The sequence below is a fragment of the Pelecanus crispus genome, chromosome 11, assembly GCF_030463565.1.
Source record: "Pelecanus crispus isolate bPelCri1 chromosome 11, bPelCri1.pri, whole genome shotgun sequence".
Taxonomy (NCBI): Eukaryota; Metazoa; Chordata; class Aves; order Pelecaniformes; family Pelecanidae; genus Pelecanus; species Pelecanus crispus.
In genome coordinates, this window is record NC_134653.1 from 974,720 (window position 1) to 995,601 (window position 20,882).

The window sequence follows — 20,882 nt, forward strand, 5'->3', positions numbered from 1 at the left end:
TACTTTTTTTTTTTAAATAAATAAAAACGGTACTTCATTGGCACCTTCTCCTTTCCACTCTGAAACTAAAATATTGTTATATGAAGGAAGAACAAAAGAATTGGTTTACAATTAACAGAAAACACAAATTTTTGTAAAACCAAGCCTTACCAGAACCCGAACTGCTCTCCTTGCTAGACATGGCACTTGAAGACAGTAGCTGCTGATGTACCTGTGCTTGCTGGTCTGAACTGCTGCTACTGTTTGGGACATTTTTATTCCACATATTCACATTTTTGTAGTTGTATTTGCTTGGGTCACCCCAAGCAGAAGTTCCATCATCAATTTCCATTTTACGGCGTATTGATTCAGGGGACGGCTCCTCCCAGCCAGTGGGTTCTTCCTCCTTTGCTGGTGCCGGCATCGGCCCACCCAGCCAGCCGGACCCTGGGGGTTTGCTTGCGGCAGACGGTGCTCCCCAAGAGCCAACATCTTGTTTGTTCCATTCTGGAGAGTTGATTGGCTTCGACGAATCCCCCCAACCTTGTGGCTGGTTGGGTTTAGGAGGGTCTCCCCAGCCCTGGTTCTGATTAGACTTCGCAGGCTCATCCCATCCTGAAGAATTATTTGGGTTCGCATTATTACCTCCCCAAGTAACAGAATTTGATTTACCTGGCTCATTCCAACCAGATACTGATCTGTCACTGTCGCTACCTCCTGAACTGGATTTCTTAGCCTCGCCCCAATGGTTACTTCTTGAATTTTCACCCCAGCTGTCACCGGCAGAAACTGCCCAACCCTGGCTGGCCTTTTGTCCATCTACCCATCCCTGTTTGATCTTCTGTGAGTCATTCCAAGATGACTTTTCCTCTTTGCCACTTCCCCATGATTGATTGCTCTTGACCATTACTGTAGCAGCAGAATCTTCTTCCCACCCCCCTTGGCTGTTTGACCCTTTGGAGTCTCCCCACCTTGTAGCAGACTTTGGATCTCCCCACCCTGATACAGATGAGGTATCATTATTATTAGCGCTAGGTCTATCCACACACCCCCCTGAGCTGGAAGTCTGTGTCACAGAGCCACCCCAGGCCTCTGTCCCATTGTCAGTTTTTCTTTCACCCCTTGGTGATGTTTCGGTATCCCAGGCAGTGTTCTGTTTGATTGGAGTCTGTCCCCAACCAGAGTTGGAGAGGACACGTGGATCTAAGTCAGTTCTGTTCACTATACTTTGGAGTAATGCATGCTGGTCGACTTTCCTTCTCTCTCGATTCTGTCCTTCTGTAGTTACTCTGTCTTCATGGCATCCAGTGCTCTCCGAACTACCTTCGCTGTCCCCCGTACCTGTTTTGGCCCATGCGCTGTTCTGCTCAGTTATCTGAGAAGCAACAGAACTCTGGCTGTTAAGGTCATCCTCCTCAGTAGATTTCCATCCATTTGTAAACTTCCTGCTGTTTCCACTCACGCTTTCATTGGAATGCTGATTACTAGGCAGTTTACTCCACTCCCCATTTGAAATGCTAGTGCCAGTGTTTTGTGCAGGGTTGCCCCATCCTCTTCTACTCCCGCCAGCACTCGCACCATTTCCACTTCCCCATGGCATATTCTGGGAGTTGACTGTCCCTGCCTCCCACACCCCTCCTCCTTTATTACCATTGATTTGAAAGTTAGTGCTGCCAGGCCCGCTAACGCCTGGCTGCATTAGAGTTGCATTCACAGTGTCACCATTAGCTTGGCTGTTTGGGCCTGAACATTTGTCTCCAGAGTAATTAGAACCATAGGCACCCCATGTAGTACCATAAGATCCACCATTTTTCGTCTCACCGTTGCTAAGATGAGAAATGGAAGTGCCATTTGTAACTGGAGAGGCCTGAATCTGAGAATGATTCATTGTGCTCACACGCCAGGCCCCATGCCCTGTATTATTAGGCAGTTCGTTAATCTGCACTGAACCAGCAGAGTTTGGTAAACTAGAGGTCATAAAGTTAGTAGTGTTATTTGGTCCATTCATTTCAGTGTTAAGGTTTTGAGGTTGCCCACTGAATGAAACCTTCCTTGTACCATTTACTTCAGAATCACAATTTTCCTGAAGGCTTCCCCAGGAACCATGGGCTGAACCACCCACTTTAGAGTTAATACTCTGACTGTTAGATATCTGACCTATGGTACTGCACTGAATATTTGTGCCAGGATTACCACTCCCTACAGACCCTTTCAGGGCATGTCCATTGTTCTCCAATACAGGCCAGGCACCATGGTTGCCATTCGAATTCAAAGTGCTTGGATTTAACCCTCCATTTGATGAAGAGTTTATGGTGCCCCAAGCATTCATTCTATTGTTGCTACTTTCAGATTTGCTGTCAGGAGCATCCACAGAAACTTGACATGTGCTTATTATGGTTCCATGGGATAAACCCCACGGCCCATTAATACTTCCATTGCCCACATTATTGCTGTTGCTACCAACCACAAACTTATTTTGAGAACCATGTCCAATGCCATTTCGAATGCCATCATTTTCACCACCTGTGCTCCCTGAAGCCATTATAACGAGGTTTCTCTCTGACCCAGAGCTAGAGGCAGAGTCAGTGTCCATACATTCTGATGTCAACTCTGGGTCACTGCCAGTGATTGATGGCCATGCTTCTTTGTCAGAGCCGTCTACAATAACTTTATCCCAGTTTGTGCTGGAGTCACTATTTGAAGAGACTGGTCCCCAGTGAGAATTTTCATAATGGGATCCTAGACCACTGTGGTTCAGATCTAAAGAGAAGAAGGAAAGTCCAAGAGCATTATTATAAATTTAGTATTACTACTTCATGAAACACAAGAGGGGAGAAAAAAATAACGTGTAAAGATACTAAGCCAAGGATTATTTTGCTTAACACCACAGTCACTGAAGATGACGGAGAAAGCTTCCGAGCACAGCTGCTCAGAACGCTGCCACACGCGTGACCTAGAACACTTCTCCCCAGCAGGCAAAGTTGCACTCTCACAAAAAGCACAGAGAAGCACTTCTAAAGTGTACCTTTGTACAGTTCTTTTTACCAGAGAAATAGGTTTTTTTTTAAAATACTCTATACCACCACATACAAAGTATTTTGCAAGAACATATACATATTAAAAACTAAAATACCATATAAAAGTGAAAGACATTCTGAAAGGCAGAAATCTAAACAGGATATTAAACTGACCTAGCAGAACCAATTGCTATGTGACAATAGCCAGAGAAACACACACCCTCCCCCTCCCATTAAAAGACATTCTATAAGATTTCTTAAGTACACCTTTAAGATACTTTCTTTTATACAACTGGACACAAAACCCACAAGGCCAGTCCAAAGTTCTGCTGCTGCAGGAGTACGGATTAAATGCAGCAGCTGAAGTGACACTTCTCATTTTCATTTATATAAGAACTACTGTTTCTTTTTCAATAAATAAGCTGATCATGTCTGGGAATCAAGACGACATACATCCTAATTAACTTAGAAACTTTTCATGGTTTAATACATGCACCATGGAGTATTTGCTATAAAATAAGTGATATCAATTTTCAGCTCCTATGTCTAAAGCTTTACTGCAGAGACCTCCCCCCTGCAAAACTGTTAAATCAAAACACAGTCCGACAGGTGTGCCGGAAGGTGAAACTATGAAAGTGTGAAGCATGTGAAAAATAGTAATGAAGCAGGCAATAGAACACTTGCATAATGTCAGTGAAGTTTTTTTACTTAGTATTTGCCTGAACTGAAAGACAAACCATACTAGTGTACGCTCAACTGCTGTACACATAGCAAACTATGCTTCTCTGCCTATTAAAACATCCAGGTTTTTAATAAAAGAAACTGTCAACTTTTCTTAGTATTGTTCCCTTTTTCGCTTTTACTAAGAATACTCAAAATGTATGTAGCTGAAGATAAGAGAAAAAAGTTTTATAGCTCCTGCTCATTCTTAATGAATTTTTACAGCATATGCCTTACATCTGACTAGAAAAAGGTACAGTCGCTTTGCCTGAACACCTTCATGAAATTGTACCTGTTCATGTTAACAGACAGGGCTAACAGTACCAAAATGCTACAATTACCAATCCTTATTTTTCTCAAAAACTATTTCAAGAACGTTTTAGGAACTGGCTGCTTTAAAAACGTAACACTAATTTATAAGCCTCTTGTGTTCCCAAGAAATACATGTTAATTGTGAAGTCTGAAAGGAAGTTGCCAGTCTCACCAGCCTCTCCCTTCTGCTACAAGGAGTGCCGATTCTGCACCAGCACCGAAGCACCGAACTCCGATGCCCACCAGCCCCGACCGACAGCTCAGTAGCAAGTAACTGACTTGCAACTACTCTATTAAAAATGATAGTCCAAATTGCCACCTACTTAGAGGCTAAAACGTATACAAGATACAACTTTTGGCAACAGCTCAGCTCTCAAATGCAGGGATCATTTGGTGGGAGCCTGTTCTTAGCGCTTCACTCAATAGCAAAAAGGGTCGGTGCGGTTTGCTGTGTGTAAGCATGACCGACCAATCTGAAGAGAAGCACCGTTGATGTAGATTTAAAAAGATACTTTTTTTCGGTGCTTCCACCTCTCAAAAGGAATTTGAGAACACCATGACAAGCAGACAATCCCACATTTTTAAATCAGAGTAACAGAATTTTAAATCCTACATTATTTGCATTTATGATCTTGATGATCTTTGTAGATACATCTATATAGATACTTTGAGATTGATTGTAGATACAAGGAAACAGGAAGGAACAAATAAAAAAAAGAGCTTACATTTAAGTTACTATGGACAGTTTACTGAGTATTACATGGAGGCACAACAAGTTTCGGTCTATTTTTAGTTAGTTTTTAATCAACATCAACATTATTCAGCCTACAGTGAAAAAGAATCTAGCCAAAGACCCTGCCCCCAGGAGTCCGTAGCTTGGAGCAGCACAGAGCAGGGATCACCCACTGCTCCTCCAGCAACCAGGACGATGGAAGCTTGAGAGTGTCAAAGCATCAGTTAAACTTCACATAGGAACTACAGCATGAGAAACAAGGATGCTGGCACAGCAATTTGGAACAGGGAGTAGTGGAAAAAGACCTGTGGGAGGTAGAAATAGCGCTGCAATAGTTAAGAAGTGCCTGGCAGCTCCACAGTCTTGAAGAACAGAACCACACAGCATCCTTGGGAGAACTGGAAGACATTCGTTCAGCTGAACGTAGCCCAGAACCGCCTATTAACGTGTTACTAGAAAAAACACTGTAGTATCTGAGCGATTGTCCAACAAAACCCAAGATTTCAAATCTCACACTGATATTTTAAAAAAAGACACAACCTATATTAAAAGGCTAATCAAAGTTAAGAGTTGCCTGCTCTCTCATGAACAATAGAATCAACAGCATCAAAAGCCGCCCTAACAAAACAAAATCTTGATTACATAAACATCATCCCAGTATCATGATCAATTTTAAAAACAACATGAAAGCACACAGATGGCAAACAGTCTGAATTCAGGGTGGAAAAAGAGACACAGGTTATGACTACAAGCCAGAGTGAAACAGTAAACAAACCCTAATTTGCACAACAATAGAATACATAAGAAGAAAACTTCAGTTTATTAAAATTCTATTATACTAATTCAGATGTGATACACAGTTTCTAACGAGCCAATACACAAACAACATAAAATGATTAATTTCCAGTCATCCAGACTTTTATCCCATTACACACAAAACTACCCTGACTAGCAGTGTTTCTCCTGGACATAAATGTGCGCTAGTGTTTTCTAGTATGAGCCACTGTTCTGAAATATTCCTATCTGAATCTCCACAACCCACGAACTTCTGAGATTAAGTATACAAATACTGAATAAGCAAGGTATTATCTCTGATTTTTTTATCTGGCAGATAGCACAAAAACACCCTAAAAACTAAAAAAAAATTACAGCTGACAACATACCACGCTTGGTGCACAGCAAAACAAGCCAGTAAACAGCCTACTCTTGGTTTTCTCCCCAAAACTATTCAAAAGCTGCAGCTGAACTTTTGCTGCTTAAATCCTGGATAAAAACAAATTACGCAGACCTGAGTGTCTTAAAATTCAGCAATCTGCTAAGATTTTTTCAATTATTTGTAATTTAATAATATAATGCCTTCTAGCTATGAGTCACCCCTGCAGGAAATGTTTGCAAGAAACTGTATGTATTTTCTGAAGTAGTTTGTTTGTTTTAAAATACCATCACATGGTCTAAACTAAACAGTAGGATTGAGAAACGTAAATTAAGAAATATCTACATCTTGCTCCTTCAGTCTCCTTTTCCACTTCCAGTACAGACCAGTACCCACAGACTGTCAACGCTATACCTTCCCAATTGCTGTACCTTCGGTCCTTGTGAAAAAACGCATTTTAGCAAACAAGCTTTTCAGCTTTTAGGAAACAAGCTAAAAAGCACCTTTATTACAAAATGACAAAACCAGAAAACCAAAAACCTGTTTGCTAACATCACACATCTGTTTCTCTGCGGCAGAGAAAATGGTCTTGAAGTCTGTCTGTGTCCTCCTGAAGTACCCCAACGCAAGAACTGGTAGATGCAGCTGGTTGCCTCCGCAATGGTTTCCTAACTGTTCATGCGTGACAGGAAAGCTGCCAGGACAAGGGGACGGCGTCCCTCCGCGCCTAGCCCGGCACAACCGGCGGCTCTGCTGCAAGGCACCGTCCTGCACGCTCTCCCCCCGCCCCTCTCCCAGCAGGGGCTCTGGCCCTGACCTGTGCTGGACCGAACACCCCTGCAGCACTGCGGCGAGCCAGGCCGGCTCGCTGAGCCACGGGAAGAAGATGAACCCTCAGGCCAGCTTTCCATCGCGTGAAGAAGCTGCACCGACTCGCGAAGTGGCCAAATTCAACACAAGAGAAGAGGAGAGGAGGATTAACATCACCCCTTTGAGAGCAGTCTTCAGGGTAAACAGAAGAGATGAACATGAAACGCTCTCCTAAGCGCTGTGCCCACAGTGGCCCGACGGGTACACGGCACAGCCAGACACCGAGCCGGCACTAACCATCCCACGGCACCAACCAACCATCCATCCCACGGCACCAACCAACCATCCATCCCACGGCACCAACCAACCATCCATCCCACGGCACCAACCAACCATCCATCCCACGGCACCAACCGCGTTACTCCAGAGCATTTCATACGGCACAGCCCCAAGTTCTCACACGGCACATTCGCTCCAAAATGTTACTTAAAAATAAACAGCAAGCGTTCCTCACAATCACATCCAGTAAAAAACATACACAGCTGCAGGCCTCCACGTACGTGCTACCCCAGCGTAAACTTGGCGTTCAAAACAGAAAAGCCCCCAGATGTGGTTTCCTCCATGCTGTGAAATGTCTCTGATATAAAGCACAGGCTTGTACAGATTATTCAATTTAATACCACAAAGAGGCAATTTAAGATGTAAGCATAAAGGTTAAAAAAAAAAAAAAAAAAAAAAAAAAAACCCCAAAAGGACAGACAGTTAGTATTTTAAATTTAAGGTGCCACATAGTCAAAACAACTTTTTGGTGTGAATTCTGACGTAGTTTAGAAAATTAAAAATGTTTAACCAAATGCAGTTTGTAATGGCATAGAGAAAGCATACTTAAGTCAGTCATTGACACAGCACATGCTATTGAAAAACATAAGCCAAAGAATTAAAAAAAAAAAAACAAAAGACAAAGTTGTGTGAGACATGTAACTACTACAAACACACATAGTGCAAAAAAAAGGTGAGATTTAAATAGCTAACCTGACTGGTTAGGGGAGTGGCTCACCAAGTCCCGAATGGGAGGCATGCCTACAAAAAAAAAAAGCAAGAAAAGTACAGAAGTGTTACTTAAGTAAACTAGGCCTTTGAGAACAGTCCCCAAACCACTCGTTACTTTTAAACCATTTATTAGCACCCCCTTTTCAGGAAAGGCTTCCCTTAAGAGCCATCTCTCAATCTTCCTGAGCGTGCTAGCGACAAGCAAGCTCTCCACTGCCTCACCCACAGCGCTGAGCACACCACAGGGAAGAGAGACACTGACAGCAAACACACCTTTCTACATGTAGCATTTAGATTTAATTATTAGCAATTTTGCTGCTTTTACTAATATTTCCACTACTGGTTAGTTTTTATACATTTGTCATTTAATTAACCAGTTTAACATGTCCTTCATTTTAAAAGTTTTATTTACATAAAAAAGAGGAAGAATTTATAGTCATTGAAACTAACACCAGTTAATTTTTGACTGTACTAACTTAGAATTTCAGCCCTGAAACTTAAGCAAATTCATATCACTTCTTTGAACAGCATGCTTTCTTCACCTGAAAGTCATTATTTTGTGAGATGATTTAGGAAACAGAAATAGTAACTAAGTACGGTCCAACTCTGGTTTAACCTAAGCGTGTGCACAACAAACTTTCATTTACCACTGTTTCATTGCTTCTTTCTCCTAAGTGTCCTACAGGCAGCGTATGAAATCAAAGTTAATGTTTCAAATTCACAAATTTTACAGTTGGATACCATTAACTGTTACATTTAAGGCAGTGTTCCCTAAGTTAAGTCAACCTCCATCACTACTAACTGCAAATCCCAACTGCTCACACTTCTTCCCCACCTCCTACAATAACCAAGAAAGACCCCTTAAGTTACAGGAAGAATCTTTTGTTTCCAAAGGCTCTGGCTGTAACCTAATTTTGCAGCTCCGCTGCAAGATACGCACGGATAAAGCGAGACCCGCTTGCGTCAAAGGAGGAATCCAAGTAACTGGACTAAGGCCAGGAGCCTGATGGTGCTCTCCTGTTTTGGGCTGTCCCACAGTTGTAAGCAATTACTGCTGGCAAATATTTTAGTTCATTATATAAATCATTTCATTGTGGAATAACCACCTGGCTATTCTGATGTGTTACAAAGCACAAAGGCAAACACACACACCAAGGCAGCACTCAAGACCTTCCTTTCATGTAAAGTTTACACATAGGGGAAAATTTCCGTAAAGCAAACAACTCAATTGGGTATGGAAACGTTCTGATAAAGAGCTACTTATGTAGATTTCTTAAAATAACCATCTTGGTACAAGACTGTATCTGTTTCAGAAGTACTACATGGCATCAGCTTCGCTTATGTGTCTTTATAAAGATATGCCAAATGTCCTAAAAACAGCAGAAAAAACCCCAACCCATAGGACTATCCCTCCTTAAGCTTTACTTCTAAACCAAGCACGATAATTTTCCAAAGAGAAGATGATTGTCCACGCAAAACACACGTAAAGAGATATTTTTTATTTGACCATGGAGATAATTAAAAAATTCTCCAATACTAAAGACTTAGAAACTTACTGTGGCCAGGGCAATTAAAGGAAGACTTTAAATTTAGCAGTACTTGTGCTCCCTGGCTTTTACAAAGCACCTACCTAACAGTTATAACCACAGCTGGAACTGGGGAGAGATCCTATTCCGGGGTCTGTCAGGGAATGGCAGATAAAACATTGCCATTACCAATTCCAACAATTTTGACTTCAACATTTCAAGCTATAGTTTTTCTGTTAGCCCCCAAATACAGATTGATCCGCATATCCATTAAATAATGCTTTAAAAAAAAAAAAAAGGTAAAGAACTTAACAATCTTCAAATATATTCCATTAAGGTATAAAATTTGTTAACCCAAATGGCCTGTACATAGATATTCTTTCAATAGGAAGGGATCTACAGATAGGTCAAATTTCATGAATTTTTAATTTCAGAGATAACAAGGAGAGTACCTAGAAGATGCCATTGGAGGCTAAAAGAGGAACTAGGGAGAGTAAGCGAGTAAGACTGAGAGAGGCAAATGACAGTAGTATTTCCTTTCCAAGACAAGGGTCTCAGAAGACATTAAGTCACTCTTTACATGCTGCTGGACTATGGCACCTCCACATCACCTCGCAAGCAATTCACTAGACAAGATTTTGAAATCATTACAAAAATCCAGCACTGAAAAATTGTTTTCCTTTACGTCATCATCTTTCAAAGAACATGACAAAACATCCAAACCAGACATCATTCCTGGTTATACTAGAGGAAAGAGATCTTTCAAGCGTACAGATACACAGCACGGAGAAACGAGACCCTGTCCTCCCAACCCGCCTGCGGGTTCTGAGCAGCCCGCCTTGCACGCGCGGGAACGCCCCGGGCGCAGCACGCAATTAAAGACCTGCCAGGACAGCGACCGACAGGATGCTACGGACAGTACAAACATTTGCGGAAGATGGGAAAGTGATTTGGCCAACCTTTCTCTCCCCTTCCTGAAGGCTCTCAGAACCTTTCAGCTACCAGCTGGGTGTGCAGGCATATTATTCTAATAATTAACGTATTATTCTACTACTCCCAGTAAAGCAGTTGCCTCAGATGCTCAGTACAGCGTTGTGGCAGCGTCGCACAGGGCCACGTTGACATCTCCCAGCCTAAAGGATGTCCAGCCACACCAGCAAAAAAATCAAGCAAAATTGAGCAAAACTGGGAAAAATGTAATACACAAATGGGAACGCAGCTAATGAAATATTGGGCTGGCGTTCACAAAAAGGGAAATGAAGGACAGTATACTCAAAAAACCCTCTGGATAAAATTAGGAGGTTTAATAGGTTGTATAAAGAGTAATACTTCTCAGATTAGTTTACATCTGAGTTTTTATTTAAATCGTTACTTGCTACCACACAATTTGACCAGTAGGTGATGTATGCTGGAGAAAAAGATGCATCTTAGAAGCAAGTATATGAAAGTTAACTTTAAACCTGACTACAGACAGGAATAAAATTAGACAGGTGAAGTGAAAAAAAAAAATTAACTGCTTAAAAATCACTTCTTGGAACAGTAAAGAGTTCTGTCAGTACGTTACAAAAAATAATACTGGAAAGTAATATCAGAAACATTCGTCAAGGGGCACCTGGATAAACTGCTTCCAACTCTTTGATTGTTTACTTTCACTTTAAATACTGCTTCTTCAAGATTCAGTAATCACAACAGCTCAAAATGCAACTAAAACTTGAAATATCAAGGCTGCTTTCCAGAAATATTTTCTGTAACTGAAGAGGCTAAGAGTCGCATCCCTTGTAGTATATAAAACACGAATTTTGAGAAACACTAGGAATTCAGTAAAATTTCAGAAGAAACTATCTGTGGGATAGTGCACATCACTGCTTTGTGTATGTAAAAAAACAAATGCAGGTATAAAAATAAGAAAGTATTTGTCCAACATATTAAGTGTTAGCATGCATTAATACCAAATCCCTTTGAAAATCTAGATCCGTACAGAGAAAGTTACCTTTTTCCAGCCAAAAACAGACTGTCCCAAAAACTTTGCTGAACTGCACGCTAATACATTCACTGAACAGCAAATTATGCACATGTAACAGATAAGTTTACTGCTCTTAAAAGGGTATTTGAAGAGAACGCATAACAAGCCAAAATCATAAAGGATAACTATACTTAAATACTACTAGTAATAAAGGTAAAGGTTGATCCATTTTGTAAGACAACCTAGCTGCAGGCAGATGAACAAAGGAAAACTCTGACCTAACGACAAAAAGCAATTCTGATATTCTAGACAAGTTGTACCCTACCTGTATCTGTGATATGAAGGGGAAAAAAAAAAAGGAAAAAAAGGTCTTGAGATGCTGTTCAGAACACTCTGGGAACTGTCTGAAAGACCCTTCCTTGTGAGATCTGTGTATCAAAACTGGATGCAAAAAAGATGCTTTGTACCATGACCACGCTTGGATCAATTGTTAGGATAAAGACTGGAAATTCAGAACATAGCAGTGGTCACATTGGCTTCAACATCTGTTCAGAAACAGCCGTGTCTACTGCACAGCACTGGCAACAACGAGCCACTAAGGCGCCTTAAGTTTCAGCACGAAACTTGCACAGAGATGGCTGAAACCATCCTGTAATATTAAGTTACGACACAGGAAAATATCTCATCATGCTACAGCTTACATTTGAAGTTTAAATAATATTAGCTCAAATATTTCACTGATAATTGAATTTAAACTATTCGATTTTAGTTAAAGGAAAACAAGGTACCTCCCCCTCACCTGGCTGTTTTTTGCTGCTGTTCGGCACTTCTCCGTTGGTCACTGGCTGTTTATTTGTGACAGTGCTGCCTCCTGACTGGCCGTTTAATACTTTAGGAGTAGATCCCAGGTTTGCAGCTATAACTGGTAACTGCTGCCCTCGTTTCAGAAGCTGTTTCTGTTCCTGGTGTCGAAATCGCGGTGGTACTTCACGAGGAGGGTATCGAGGCAAGGTCTGCTGCTGCTGACTGTTGGCTGTGGCCCGCTTGGCATTATTATTAGTGCTGGTTACTGTGGAAGTGCCGTTAGAGGTGACAGGCTGAGGCTGGCTTACACTTGTCTTTGTTTGTTCTGGCACTACCCCCACCCCCAAAAAAAAGAAAGTTGGACAAAGTTATTCATAAGAACAGCAACTTAAAAAATTGAAGACTAAGTCAATACTCTTAGATGTGCTTATGCATTACGTAACGGCAGCATTTTTTCTGATTCAAGTTGTAACTCATTCCCCATTAAAAGCTCAGTTATCCCATAATCACACAGCTTTAACAGCACAGATCTGGAAGCAGAAATATGTCTTGCTATCATTCCTAACAAAGTTATCTCAGTTAAAGTATGCTACTGCTAACAAGCTTTCTATAGCTTTTTCTGACAAATCAGCACTATGCCAGCTTATTTTGGCATTTAAACTTTAAAAAAATACTTAAGTACTGAAAAAACCTTACTCCAATGGGAAACTTAAGTGTTACGTACAGAAAAATGTCATGGTCTTGCACAAAAAGAACAAGAGGTGAACAGGACATACAGAACGCATTGTTAAGACTTGCCTGCTTTATCAGCCCTAACATCCAAAGGGAAATACATTAATACCCTTAAGCCAGCCTGTTGCCAGCAGGAAAAGCTAATAGCACAGGTAGCCCCTATACACAGCTTGGCAGGACCGTGCCGGCATTGATAAAATGCCAAATGTGCAACTGCAACTTCAAATTATCTTTCAGTCTTGACAGCACACCACTTCAAGGCAAGAGGAAGGTCAAATAATTTGCAGAGGTTATCCGTGAGCGAACACACCAAACTCGGATGCTGAATAAAGGGAAAACCGCAACATCCTCAACTGAACACCTCCATCGCAGCCAGTACAGCAGCAAAGGCGGCAAGCACGGGGGCGTTCAGGTGTAGGTAACGGGTTAGTAAGCCAGGCGCCACGGATAGGAAGCAATATGTGAGCTCCTGGACGCGTGCTTCCTGGCGCCACCGCCATTCATCCCAGCTGCTGGTGGGGAAGCTGTACTTCGAACCCCTTCCGTGGCTGATATGCCAACGTACTTTTCAAGCTCCTTGGATGACATATCCATAAAGCACGTTTACGTTTACCGTGGAACTTCCCGAGATACTCAGGACTCGATCGTGACCTCGCTCAGCACGGACCTGCCTACGCGGTCAAGTCACCGTCTCTACTCAGAGCTCTACAAAATGAAACTGGCGGTTTTGGAAGTTACTGAAAGAAAACCAGTTTAATCTGTGCAGCATTCCTGCTGCTAAGAGCAAGGGCACAGCTTGGTAATGCAACTCCTCCGGTGACAAACTTCTAAAGAGGTTCCTGCTAGCGACAGGTCACTCCTTCCCCAGCAGCACAACCCCTTCTGGGGCCATGCAGCCAGAGGGAGAATGACCCGGCTTAGTCGTCCCCACTTTTTTTTTCTCATTGAGATCCTATGAGAGAAGAGTTCAGGACGCAGCTCCATCAAACTGCTCCAACGGCACCTCTACGGACCGGCCCTGCCTGCTAGGGAAGGGGGAAACCGAGGCAGTTTCAGCGCTCAGGGCCAGCAAGGGCTCTCGCCCTGCACTGCTGCGTGCCGCGGTGCCGATCGCAAGCCGGGTTCCAGTTACCGTACGGCTCTATTCACTTTCAAGAATAGTTTTGCACATGGGCAGCATCTAAACTTACTCGACTTGAGGCTTAAGAGCAGCATCCTTAAACCATTTCCCTGCTGTGTTCCATTTAACAATTTCCTGGCATGTCAGCAGGAATATCACTACTACATGACTGCAAATGTAGTCTTCTGGGGCTTTTTGAATTTTTTTGTTTTGTTTCAATACCATTTTATCATTCACTTTCAGGAACAGATACATGTAATACAGCATAAATAAATGAAAGCAAACTCCTTGAACTTTTGTTTAAAGAATCAACTTGAATACTGTCAATGTTACTTATGACTATATTTTTTAAAATTTCTACTATAATTCACAGCTACACATATTTTGAAAAACGCAAAGGCCTTTAGAATAAAACGTCACCTAAGAATCAGCCGCTGAGCCGTGTTTTAATGGACTATTATATTTAGGCTACTTAAGAAAAGTAGAAAAGAAAAACTGTGGGGACCTCCTTGTTTCACTCGCTCCACAGCCCCACCACCTCCCCTGCTCGGACACAGCACGACCCAGCTCTCTCTATTTCACAGCTGACTGGAGAAGGACAGAATTAAGGAGAGGAATGGCCAAGTCAATTTAATGTGCAGAGCACAGGGAATAGCAGGTATTCAAAAGCTATTAGATAAATTGGCAAGCTGATAAAAATCACCAACACCATATCAGATTCCATCAATTTAAGTTGTTACCTATATTAAAAAAAATAGCTTAGATCAGATTCCTTGCACAATGTTTTGATGCATATTATGTGACAACAGATTATGATAAAAAATTAATTTCACAAATACAAGGAAGTCTTAAACAACTCTATTTCTATGTATTCCTTTTCAAATTTCCTGGTTTAAAAGTAATTAAAATAACTGAAAATTACTAAGCCGGGGGGGAGGGAGATGACAGTACTTTAGCAAATAGCTATGAATTTGTCAATTTAATGCATAAGCACTTAGCACATTTCTTGTAGTCTAGGTACTGCAACAAGCTTTGAAATTTAAAAAAAAATTAAAAAAAAATTCTTCACATACCACAATCTGTTTAACTACTGCCCAAATCTTAGCTTTCTGATCTATCAATACGCTGTCTGCTGCAACTGATTCACGCTGATTACTCTTCACAGTTTAAAGCATAGTTCAGCCTGCACCTGAGGCGTGCTGACAGCGACACGCAGCAAACCACCGCTTTTTGCAGCCAGTGTATCATTATCAAGCCAACAAAGCAGTCATACAGTAATGGCACCGCTTAGGGACACACACGTCCTTCAGCCTTCTGCACGCTGCATTTAAGCTTTTTTTTTTTATTGTCAGCTTAAGTGGAAAGTACACCTCGCTTGAAGAGATTTTTAATCCAACATACAGTGCCCCGTAACACGGTCAATGAGAGATTCCGTTCTCCTACACTGCCACTACCGCTCACGTACAATTGCTCCTCTCAGTTAAAGCAGAATCATTTCTGTATGACACTCCACGAGACGTCCAGAGTTGCAGCAGCACGTTTAGGGCAGGACTGTAACGCAGAAACGTTAATCCTTTACTTTCCTAGTTAAAGCTACTTAAAGCCAAAGTGCATATTATTACCTGCAAGTCCATTGGATTCTGTTACCGAATCACTTTCAACTATAAGAGAGCGCAACTAATAAACAAGCTACTTTCTGCCACGCCAGCCCCTAAGCTACGACATGAACAAGACTTCACAAACAGTTTAAGAAAATTATATTTTTCATATATTCTATGCATTCATTTCCTTAGCAAATATGGTAATCCTTTCTACTATGATAGCTAACTACATAGAAATCTTCCCAGATAATACGGTTATACTAAAGAACGTGCAGCGTTTACGCTCGTATGTTAATTTTAAACTGAAATTAGATAATCAGAGGTGCAACAGAACTCCCTCGCCTCTGCTTCCCTGAGTACCACAGAGTAAGTTTTAAGCTATACAATTCCTCCTGTCCAACATTTTCTGGTCCACAACTTCTCAGAGGACTAAATAATACATTAATATTCCAATATGGCTACTATAAATTCCAACACCCCTTAATCATTATCTTAATTTGTTATAAACAAGTCGCTTGTTTAATAAAAGTTTGTTCTGCACACCGGTCTTTTATTTTGAATCCTATTAAGGCAGCAAGATACTATTAACAGACTCACAGTCTACCACAGTTAATTTACGTGACTAGTAACAGCGCGTTTACAGAAACTAGTATTAAAAGGGACAGATTTTCGTAAAGAACAAACCTGCTGAAACCCACAAAGCAGGGGATGGTGAAGTTACGGTTTACAGAGAGATTCCAAAGACAGACGCTTCCAACTTGTGTTGCTTTCCCACTCTGCAGATTTCATTAGAAAATGGAGGAGAAGCATGGTGTCATTTTACTGCTCCAGGAGTGCTGCCTGCCAACTCCTCCTGGAGTAGGGGCCCAGTGACTTAAACTCCCCCTCCAATAAAAAAAAATGGCAGCTGTTTGAATAACTTTAATGCAGATGGAAAAGTTTCTCACTGGCGCAAAATCAGCGTACAAAGATCAAGTCGCCTACTAAACCACACAAAGAGCAGCACCGAGCCGTCATTTGAACGCTGCTTCTTGCTGCTGCCGAAGCTGACCTCTTAAAAATGTATTGTAACGCTCGCTGCGCGCCATGCCCCAAAGAGCTGTCAGTGCCGGAATGCTGAAGGGCAAACAGAGGAAGTCTGGCTTTCAAGCTGACACACGTAAGATGTAGTGCTAGAATTTTCGTTGTGGAAAAATGGCCGCAGCTGTAAGCTCAGCTAGCTGATCTGGAAAATATCTAACTGTTTGCCAATTCATTAACCCCTGAAGATCCGCACAAAGGTAAGTTGTATGCCATTCCTATGGGTGATTTTAACAGCGAGCATTTCTTACTCTGCTCATTTTTGCTATTCGCTCTCAAGATTTAAAAGCCAACAGTTTTTCCAATCAGGAAAAGCACAGTTAGGCAAGTGAAAAAAAAAAAAAAAGACAAAAAAACAGAGGGGTTAGTGTATTCAGGCAATTTTGCTTCAGAGAGAAGAAAATGAATAAGAAGTTTCCAAGGTGGGAAATATGAGTCAAAGATTTCAATTCCACACCCAGCTATTTTTAAAAGCACTTTCCGTTTCAGTGGTTGATTCAAAGTTTATTCTGTTCTGCAATAAAAGCAGTACTTCATGCCTCTGCCTTCTACAAAGCAGGGGAGCTCAGAACTGGAGGCTGGCAGATGCTTTCAGCTCCAGCTCGTACTGTTGCGCGAAGCACAGGAGCGCTCAGAACAACTAACCACAACGCTGCCATCAACATAAACATTACTGCTCAAATTTTATAAATTGCTTCACTAGCGCATTATGTACATACGTTAAAGCGTGTGCAGAAAGAGATCTCATCTCATAATGAAATCTCATTCTGCAGAAGTACACCATGATTACTGAAGCGAGCATATACAACAAAACGCAAAATTCTTCTGAAATAGCATTTACTTTAGTGCTTGGCTTATCATTAGCTACTCATGGCCACACTGCGGTTTGCAGAGTCCAGTTTTAGGAGGAATTCAGGGTAAATTGATTGATTTGTCTGTCTTTAATAGCGCTGACATTAAACAGCAAAAATACCTATTTTGCCAAGCTAGAAGGAATAGCACAACAACTGACGATTCTACAGTATTCTCAACAAATAAGGACTTTCAAATGATACTTATTTTTTCCTAAAATACCTGGCACTTGGAGGGCACTTGTCGATGCACAAATTTGTTATGCTAGCTGCTGCACAAACAGAGAAACCTTCCATTTACAAACTAATACATTCATCTCTAACTCCTATGAACTGCTGCTTCCCTCTTTTAATAAAACCAGATGTATGCAACTAGACAGGTTAGAATATTTGAAATCCACAGGAATGACATACATACACTTTTAATGACATACTACAGTATTAAAATGCTACTTGTACCAGAAACATTTATATTAGCACCTTCATTACTTCCATTCCCAATCCTGAACGGGGTGGGGGGGGCAGAAATCAGCACTATTAACTTCCTCAGAAGGTAGTCTTATAATTTTAATTTTACATGAACGCTAGTAGCTACTTCAGCTGGTACAACAACAATTTCTACCTTAGCTAAAACAACATTTTGGAGCCAAACTATGCTTAAAAACAATAATCTCCCTACCCACCCCCACCCCCACTTAACCAGCTACTTTTCTGAAAGAAGGAACATAATTCTGAATTATTTAGAGATCCTATACTCTTGTATTTTATCTTCAGCTCATGCACGGAATAAATTATTTAAGACATTAACGCGATGGAAACTTGGAAACTAATGAAACATTAATTTGCATCCTGAATACAAGTAGGCAAAACCGTTGAAACAGCGAAAGAGCGATGTGCAACATAAGCAACGAATTTTGTTCCTGTAGAAACCGTTGCAAAAAGTTGCGTATCTGAATCCCGTCATGTCGGTACTTCTTCAGAAGGACTGCCAGCTTGTGTTTCTTTGACAGCTCTAAATTCCTGCTAAACTTCCTGAAATACCCTTTCAATAATAACGTAACATTGAAGTTGGAACTTAATACTTCCATCAGCAAACATTAGGCCTCCAAGAAAAAGAAAAAGGAAAAAAAAAAAAGATTTACTCTGTCCTTCAAAAGAAAGGCATTTTCTTTCAATTTGAAGATTACCATCAGGTAGCCTACTGAGCAGAATTACTGCCCTCCCGTCTCCACGCTATTTTTAGCCGCTTGCTTTCGCAGCCTGGTCCCTGATGTGCCACATGGACGCCAGTGCAGCAGAAGGACAGAGGTCAAACGTTCATTCAAAATGGACGTTATTATTCACAGCAAAGTATTTTATCATTTTCCTTCTTCACTATCTTTTCAGATATCTTTTATTACTTCAGAATAAAACTAAGCACTTTCACAATTCTTTAAATCTGGCATATCGTCTTAGAAGCCTTATGGCAGAAGAAAACAAACGCTTAGCCTGTACTTCAAATGCAATTCCATGCACTGCTTTAAAAAGGGTGCTTTAAAAAACAAGAGCATTTATTAATTATAATACTCTTCCAGCACTTTTATTAAGTACCCAGTCCCGCGCCTAAAGACAAACACAGAATTCCCAACTGGTTTCAGTGACCAGAGGCAGGCTGGAAGGGCCAGGACCTGCGGGCAGCGCGATGAAACCCGCAGGAGCGTTCCACGTACGGAGCGTGAGCTTCCATCAGACAGCGGCCGTAGGAACGGCATCCTGCAGCCACCGCGCTCCAGCAGCTCCCTCTGCCTCAGGGCATCGACGCTCCATAACCGAAACATCAGCCTCCTCAGAGCACCACCCGGAACAACTCCCCGAGACCCAGAACCCAGGCTGCCCTCCCTCCCTCCCTCCGCAGAGCATCGTCACACACCGAAAACCTATTGGTCCTACTCGATTTTTTTCTTTTAAACACACACACTAAAGTACGCATTGCACTTAAATAAACTAGACATAAACGTGTCTCCTGATACCTGGTAATTGATACCGCAGTCCTCCCCAGGAGAATTGGCACATTCTTTATGTGGAGAACCTGCCTCCTCCATTTCAACCACATGCGAACTAGGGATGCTTCTTCAAACGCACACCGCAGTAATGGATGCTTTCATTTGTTTCTTTGCCTCTTCTCAAGCGCAGTATGTCTTTTACCATCTTACTACCTTCATGCCAGAACAGCACTTCAAACACTTTTTGATTTTTCCAACAGTAATTGCATCTCTGCTAAGCGGGGCTTCTGAGCTCGTTTCTACCACTGCTCAAGTAAGTATTAAATTAAACCCAGTGTTCCCAGAAAACAGGGATTCAGCAAGCACTCCACATGATCACTTATGCAATTATTATCCACCTCCCAACTAACAGGTTATGAGCTAGAATTAAAAAGGAAGTGAAAAGAATCTTTTTTTCCCCTTTATAGAAGCTGGTTGGAATGGAGATCTGTATAAAAACCCACAAACATTCAGAATAACTGCAGTGTTCCCAGCCTGCCACTGAACATCGAAATTACAGCTTTCAGATACTGTCATCTTGATCATTTTGTCAGGATGAACTCTCCACATGCAATAGTTAGTTAAAACCAGACATATCAATTACTTGTCTATCAATCACTTCCAACCCCAGTTGCACTTAGAAGAGTTGGAAATTAAGTTTCAGATAGATCCGTTACATGGATCTATATATACATGGTCATACTTGAAGTGTTAGAGTGTTTGTGCACTTTTCAAACAAAGCAAAAAAGGGGAAGGAAAAAAGCAAATATGGAAAAGAACTCCAGGGATGATGTATATGCCCGGTGCTGTGTAAGTAATCAAGAATGGAAGACAGGAAGAACAGAAGACTTCAATCCCTGGAATAAACCCTCAGACATCACTCTTCCAGTCTTTTCTGGTCACTGTTTGAAAAAGTGCAACTGAAGTTTCAAGGATCCCATCTTTTAGTTTGAGAAGAGCTTTCAGGTGACAACCCATTTGATTCAACATATTTAAAAATGCAGAAATAATATACAGAATAGAAATAACTCTAAAGTAACTTACCTTTGATTTTTTGTTCAATGGCCTAGAACAAGAAAAAAGAAGCATCAGTGATTTGTGCAGATAAGAGAAAAACCACATGTGCACGTGCCACTTCATAAAGCAACATTAGCTTTTGACTTTCCTCTTTTAAAATGTTTTAAAGTTATTTAATTATCTACTTCAGAAGTGTGTCTCTAACCAACCCACGCCTATTATTCCTTATGCCTAGAAAGCTGTTTAAATGTTATAGAAGACAAAATTAATTTGAAAGATAACTACATGAAGCAGACTGAATTAAACTTGCAAATTAAGATGTTTGAAGTGAGTTAAACGCTGTGCCTGGAAGCAAGGAACCTCCACCACTTTTATTGCAAAATACAGCAGCGG

General features: G+C 41.3%; 1 protein-coding gene across 1 annotated transcript in view; it reads right to left on the reverse strand.

Annotated features, from left to right (window-relative positions):
* TNRC6A (trinucleotide repeat containing adaptor 6A) overlaps positions 1 to 20,882 on the reverse strand; it is a 51,093-nt gene that overhangs the window by 13,707 nt on the left and 16,504 nt on the right. Inside the window, exons 4-7 of the mRNA XM_075718072.1 lie at positions 20,517 to 20,538; positions 12,063 to 12,398; positions 7,757 to 7,804; positions 151 to 2,739 (exon numbers count right to left, since the gene is read on the reverse strand). Of these exons, the coding sequence (XP_075574187.1) occupies positions 151 to 2,739; positions 7,757 to 7,804; positions 12,063 to 12,398; positions 20,517 to 20,538 (2,995 nt within the window). The remainder of the gene's footprint in view (positions 1 to 150; positions 2,740 to 7,756; positions 7,805 to 12,062; positions 12,399 to 20,516; positions 20,539 to 20,882) is intronic.